At 43.1% G+C, this 7,371-nt stretch overlaps 1 protein-coding gene across 1 annotated transcript in view; it reads right to left on the reverse strand.

The window, feature by feature from the left end:
* Positions 1-1,855: 1,855 nt before the first annotated feature.
* The window catches only part of FGF3 (fibroblast growth factor 3), a 6,413-nt gene continuing 897 nt past the window's right edge, over positions 1,856-7,371 (reverse strand). The window contains 2 exon segments of the mRNA XM_010007443.1: positions 1,856-2,188; positions 5,873-6,019. Coding sequence (XP_010005745.1) covers positions 1,856-2,188; positions 5,873-6,019 — 480 coding nt within the window.

Below are 7,371 nucleotides of genomic sequence, written 5' to 3' on the forward strand. Positions count from 1 at the left end.
CTGTACCCTTTTTGAAACCTAAGTATACTCTGTGAACACCACCTTATATTATTTAACACACATCATTTAAGTGTCTTTTTACATTCTTTCAGTATGAAAGAAAGCAGAGATCAAGGAATTTTTTCTTTCTTATTAAAACAGTTTCCTTCTTTGTTAGAATGTTACAGAAAAGATAAGAAGGTGGAAGGAATGCAGCATATTTTTTAGTAGAAATACACCTTTCTGGTTTTGCCTTTATAGGGATGTAAACAGTGTTGACCCTCTAACTACTAGGCTTAGTAAACTCCTTTTGCAGACTCAATTTCTTCCCTCTCACAGAATTCATCCCTTAGTGATGGAAGATTCCCACTACTTAGTTTTAAACGAGTTGTTCAGTGGGAAGTCCACAAAACCACCTCTCTGTCAATATTTCCAGGAATGGGATTTGCACCTCTCTGTTTCTATATAATGTCAAATTTAACTTACAGATCTTTTGTTAAATAAAGATGGAATGCTCATTTCTGCAGCTGTGCTGTATCAGGGCCTAATTCTAGGAAGTGAAGAGCACAGGGCAAAATCTTATTGAAATAACTATTCTTTGTGCTTCTCAAGCACATCTAAATCTTTGCACTACTCTGTCATCTCCTGGTTGTGAAGAGAATTTTTTAAAGCTTAACCCCTTGCTCAAGATTAAACCTGTGATGTGGGCTCCCCTCAACTTTGTAAAATTTAACTTCCAGCATCTGAGTAGAAAAATGTATAGAAACATTTTTCTGTGGATTGAACCCAAAACTCAGGATCATTAAACCCTGTCTGGATTTGGAGCTTTCAGTTTAGGACTACCTTGTGAAAATAACAAGCATTTGAAAAGGAAGGAAAATCAGAGCATAGCAGCCACCTTAAATTAGCAAGTCATTACAGGTTTTATATGCCCAATGTGACTGTATTTCCACCCCCAAACAGCTAAAACATGCTTAACCTAAAACTAAGACTTCCTGTAGAAAGCTCAGCTAAACAAAAGTGTCTGATAAAGATTCTCATCTCCAGTGCTGAATTTTGCTATATTGCAAGTTCAGTCCACACCACAAACTCAGCATTCACATCATAATTGTCTCCTGTTTTATGAGAAGTCTCATCAGTTGTTAGTCAGGGATATATTGCCAAAGCTTGGGCAGTGCAAATGCTACTTTATCAACATTCATTTATTTGAAGGATAAGGTCAGATGTCTTGGGATTTTACAAATTCAACAATACTCCAGTAATGTGTAGGTCTGTTGAAATGTTTGAAGTAGCTTACAATTTTACTCTTCTTGCACTGCCGTGGAAAAAGTAGAATTGACACTGACTGATCATAAAATAAAAATAAATATATGTAAGTTAAAAAATAAACCAGTTTTCTAACTCCTGTATTCCATAAAAATAGGAATGTAGCATTTTACAAGCAACTGCTACAAGAGCCAGGAAAGTGCTACACTTGCTCTCTGGGCACAACATTGGTAGGTGTAAAATATTCATATGATCTGGGAGAAGAGGGTCACTGAGATAATACCCTATGGCAAGTTAGAATGAAAATACTAGTAATTCATTATTATGATGATTATTTTTAGAAAAGAAAATGTGAAAGTCATTGACAAAATTATTACATCCAGCTAATTTACACTTGCATGTGCCTTTTTTTTATCTCACATCTCTTTTATCACAGATAATAACTCTACAGGAACTAAAAGTAAGTGATGTGACTTGCAGTTATATCATACAGTGTCTAAACAATGTCCGTGTTAATGCCTGTCAAACAATCATAGCTGTTAGTTTTTTTAGTAGTAGTTTGAAGCCTCTCAGTCACTTCCAGGCCCCACACAAGCTCCCTCCTCCCCTGTCAGTGTCCTCTCCTTCTCCTCTGGTTCTTGCTTGGGGGCTTCAGGAGGCTCTCGCGATATTTCACATTCGTGTGGAACAGTCGGACCGTTTCATGGTCTTTGTTATCCAATACTCTGGGCAGAAAGAGAGATGATTTCTGTGTCCTGCGAGTTTTAAAGCCCCTTCTGGGTCGTCCTTTCCCATTGATGGAGACGTACCAAAGTCTCTCTGCACTGGCCTTGCGTTTGGTGCCAGCTCTGTTAGGTACAGTCCGGTAGAGACGGGACGCGTAGGTGTTATAACCCAACTCATGGATCCTCTCCACAAACTCACACTCTGCATTATAGTTTTCCTATAAACAAACATGAGAAAGTTTAAGTCAGACTGTATGGGCAAAAGCTCTCTTCTACCTCAAGAGGGTTGGACTAAAGTCTTCAGCCAAGACTCTACTCAGTTTTAGGATCAGGACAACAGACAGACATGGTGAGAAAAAGCTCAAGCTGGTGCTACAAAAGGTGAGCAGAAGAGAAGAGCTGATCCTGAATTGCTGTGCAACAAGGTGCTGCCAGTAGTGTGAGCATACTGTGTGGGTCAGGGGTGGAAAGAGGCCAAAAAACAATTTGACAACAAAAAAAAATGGCAAATTAATAGGAATGAATAGCCCAGCTGATTGTTCAGCTGTAAATTTAAGAGGTTTGTTCTTGTGGATGTAAATACGTCCAGGAACTGGATGGATGATTTAATTGCTGCCTAACAACATCTGGCATCTATTAAAAAGGTAAAATACCACTTTAACATAAAATGTAGCTCTTCAGTTCTTATATTAGTAGTCAGATACACCTGTAGTACAGCCAGTTTGTTGCAGATATGTGAGCAGTAAACAACACCTTTGTGAATCTCCTTTCTTTTATTCAGCAGCACAAAATAAAAGTACACCCTGCCCACCAGTGCTGTCCTCCAGAATGCTAGGGGGCTCATTTGTCACAAACTATAAGGGAAAATATGGACCCATCCTGGGTGTTCACATTTTACATGATCTGTTAAAATTTGTCCCTTTTCTTCTCACTCTCAGAAGTGAGAGAAAACAGTCTGTAAAAGCCTGGTACAAGGAACTCCTTCCTCCTCCCTGTGGAGCTGTAGAAACTGTGCAAATGAAGGACCTCCCACACTGTGTATCTTTTCTTAATTAGAAAACACATCTTTCCTGTACCTGTGTGATCAATACTTCAATATCTCACATGTATAAAGCACAGAGGCAGAGGGGAACTGCCACCATGGTCTTTATGGAGGCTTTTTATTTAGCATTGCCTCTCTGGAGGACATGGGAAGAGCACAGGTAGCCAGGCTGGGGCCAGAAAAGCCATAGGCTCCAGCAACTACATGTCGTTAATGCTGTTCACTCATCAGAAAGGCTGATAAGCATTTAACAAGATTTTAAAAGACTCCACATGTCTCAGCTTCACAGCTGTAAAACGGAAATGCCCTTCCTTGCAAAGACAAGATTCTCATGTGCTGTGGTGCTGGAGCCCACGCAACAACCATATGTACGTAGATTTGTCCTCCTGTCTGCCTCAAGTTCTGGTTGTAGAGGATTTATTGCAGCTAAACCTAGAGGTTTATCCTCACAGTCTGCTAAGGACACAAAGGAATTCTGCAGACTCCACTAACTCAGTTTATTGAGATGGGAATATTGGTGATCCAAGGGATAATAGAGTTATTCCTATGCCATTTCATAAAATGCTCCCTGTATAACTACCCTGAAAGAATTCAGCTTTATTTGAAACAGATGCCTTGCACAGGTTCCTGCCACAGTAATATCAGTGAAATTGTTGGATAGTTTTTTCTAGACAAGCAGTCAGGACACTTCTCCTGAGCTTAGCCTTCACCCTTTGTTTCTTCTGTGAAAAAAGATGGGAGTGGAATAGCTTTCCTGGAGTGTCCCTCCAGCTCTGAAACACAGCTCTGAAATAGTCCCTCTCCAGCTCATGCTGGAACATCAAAAATTATAATTTCTAGTTGTACAGAAACCTTTCATGGTTATTTCTTGGCACATGACAACCAAACAAATTTCAGGATGCTCCTCACACTAGAAAGGGAAGTCCAGGAGAAAAGGACTCTCTAGGCTTTTCTCCACTCTAGGAGAGGAACTTTTTGCTCAGAATTTGTTTAGTCTTATTTTAATTCAGTTGAATTAATCTGGAGGAAAAACATACCTATTTTCAACAAGAAAAAGTTGAGAAAGAACCTGAAAATTCATCCTTCCTATTAATTTCTCTGGGGCAGCTGATGGAGGAGCTCCATTGGAAGAGATGCTCATTTTAAACAGAATATGAATTGGAAGCAAGGAAGTTGCCAGCCTTAGGCCTGACACAGCAGAACTGGTATGTCCTCATTCTGCTTCACACAGAATCTTAGGGGTTGGAAGGGACCTGGAAGGACCGTCCAGTCCAACCCCCCTGCCAGAGCAGAATCACCCAGAGCACATCACACAGGAATGTGTCCAGGTGGGTTTTGAATGTCTCCAGCAAAGGAGACTCCACAACCTCCCTGGGCAGCCTGTTCCAGGGCTCTGTCACTCTCACAGTAAAGAAGTTCTTCCTGATGTTTATGTGAAACCTCCTGTGTTCCAGTTTGCACCCATTTCCCTTTGTCCTGTCACTGGACATCACTGAACAAAGCCTGGCTCTGTCCTTCTGACACTCAACCTTAACATATTTGCAAACATTAATGAAATCACCCCTCAGTCTCCTCTTTTCCTAGCTAAAGAGACCCAGCTCCCTCAGCCTTTCTTCATAAGGGAGAAGTTCCACTCCTTTCATCATTTTTGTAGCTCTTGGGCTTGCACTTTGCCAATGTTGTTGGAGATCTGCTTCTCTGCACTAGCAAAGAACCATCATCTTTACAGGCAGGCCATTTAATCAGCGTGCATCACATGAGGCACATTACAGAAGCTGGGTGGATTGTGAACACTATCTGAATACTCTTGAAAAGGTGGAGTAAAAGACATTAAACCAGGGAGGCAACTGTCTTGATTGTGTTACCTGAGTTGCATTCACATGGGAAAAGCTCACGTTGCTCAAGGGTACTACCATGCTGTTCAAATCAACTGAATTACATATCATGATGATTTGGAGGAAGCAATGTTCACATAGCCATATTATACCCTCTACAAATCTCTTTCCATACCACAGAATTCCTGGAGGAACTGCACAGTATGGCTGTTACACAAGAAGAGACCATGGGGTTGGTAGGGATGTAATCAAAGACAATGGATGAAATTCAAGTAGGTAGATAATGTGCAGGGTGCACACACTGACAACCCTTTCTCAGGATGTCCCTGAATGTGGAGAAGTCTAAGGTGAAACATTTGATTCACTAAGCAGAAATAATGGCTGAGATGAAAGGCTCCTAGTGCTATCAGTAGAGCCCAGATTTTAACTCACAGATCAGGACAAAAAATTAGGTCAAAGGAGCAGAATAAGCTGTTTGGTTTTCACCTTTATCCTCTTGCACCTTCTTCCTTGGTTGAGCCCTGCCTTTGAGTACCTTTAAATTCTTTCACTGCCCAACCAAAGGCTCCGTGCAAAGGAACTCACACCAGGAGGCTGCTTTCCTGTAACAGACTTGCTCTATTTCTTCTGGATATATTTTACCTGACATGTATATCTGCTGCCAGTGTCCAAGATGCACATCAAACTCTATATGGATAACTCTGACTAGAGATGGACATTCTGCCTGGCAAAGGCTCCTGAGGTCTTTAGCAACCAACTGCCCAGACCTTTGGCCATACAAAAGAACTTTGCTGAATACATCCTTCTGCCTTTGGCTGGACAGGCAACAAGAAAGTAAGAACACAGCATCTTTCCACTTTTAAAAAGCATACTGATTGGTTGCCTGTAACAATTCCAGGCAGAAATCTGTTACAACATTACTCTTTTCTGTAGAAATGTTGATTGATAAGAAGTTAGTGCTCCCCACTGGACCTGTTCTCCCCAGAGGAAACGACAGGCATCTGCCAGTCTTAAGTAAAACTTACTGATGCATAAAGCCTGCCCCTTTTGTTCATGGCCAGGTATCTGCCAGAGAATAAGCCCTTGATGGCAACGATTCCGACATCAACAGCAGTTATCTCCAGAATACCTAGAAAGAGAAACAATTATGAGATAGTTTGTAGCTCCCCATCCCATTTAGAGATACATTTGCGTGACTGTTTCCCTGCAGAGCATGATTTCATAGCTATCACTGGCTCACACCAAAATCATCCTGCAATCATGTGAATGAAACAAGACTGCTATTTGAAACAATATAAAGCAACCACAACGTGGTGATCGTTTGAGACAAGCTTGGCAAGAAATCCCTGGATGTCTGATTAAGGTTGAACTCTTTCAAAAATGAAAAAGATGTGACACTGAACTAGAGGTTCTCTTAATCCTATATGTATATATAAAAAGTTTAAATCCTCTTTAATGCTTAGGTACACAAGAGCTCTTGACTTATTGAAACCGGTGACAAAGCTGTCCATTTGAGGACAAAGCCCTTGCTAAGGTCTCCAGAGGGTAAAACAGAGTGAGTCGGCTGCATTTTAGAGCCATGTATATCATCATGAAAGGAACTTGTCATTTAAGAGGTCAATGTAGTCTTCCAGACAAGGACAATATGATTGTCTGAGTCAAATTCAAAGGGAGGAGATTTTCAGACCATCAGAGATGGTGTCTCAGCCACAAGAAGAGTGTCACCAGCCAGGCTGGCACAATTACCTGCCAAAATGTTTATGTCCAGCCAAAGGTGTCACCATGCTGATGGAGGCAGGGATGGCTCAGCAGCTGTGCTGCTGGACCTGCAGGGCTCTCCAGCTGGCTCACTCTAACTCTGCTCTCAGTTCTCCAGTACTGGCTTGGTGCTGCCTGTGGGTGTTTGGAGGTGAGAGGTGACCCCTGCACCCAAACATTTCTGCAACGATCAAGCAGAGCCAGGAGTCTGTCCCCTCTGCAGAGCTGGGTTTCTGGCCTGGCAGTGTCTGGGAGACCCGGGGTGGTTTTTGTACAGCTGTTTTGAATCAGACACCGGTTGGCTGTTGAAGGATGCCTCCTCCAGGCTTTGATAGAGAGGGGGTTTTCCTCTAGGAAATAGTGGTTTTCCTTTATGGGCTTCAGACAGATCCCTGAGGTCTCTCTATCTCTGTGTGCCACCACCAGCCTGGATTTATGCTTCCTGGGGTGTTGGGGCCGGGGCGGAGGCCGGGCTGGGTGCGGGGGTGCCCAGGGCTCCCCCCGGGGTTCCCCCCCCCTGCCGCCCTCGCACAAGCCCCCTCGCTACCCACATATCCCGTTTCATCTTAATTACCGCAGATCTGGGCACATGTCAAAGGGGACAGATGTGATTTAGCCCGTGGAAGCTCAAGCTCCCCCCGCGGGAGACAAGAAGGGAGCGGGATCGGGGAGGAGGGCACTGGGACTCAGCCCCGGGGAGGTGTGAGACCACCGGGTGCCCCTCGGGCCGGGCCGGGGCAGGACTGGCCTGGGGAGCCCCCGCCCA

Source organism: Chaetura pelagica, unplaced genomic scaffold (assembly GCF_000747805.2).
Source record: "Chaetura pelagica isolate M959 unplaced genomic scaffold, ChaPel_1.0 scaffold401, whole genome shotgun sequence".
NCBI classification, from domain to species: Eukaryota; Metazoa; Chordata; class Aves; order Apodiformes; family Apodidae; genus Chaetura; species Chaetura pelagica.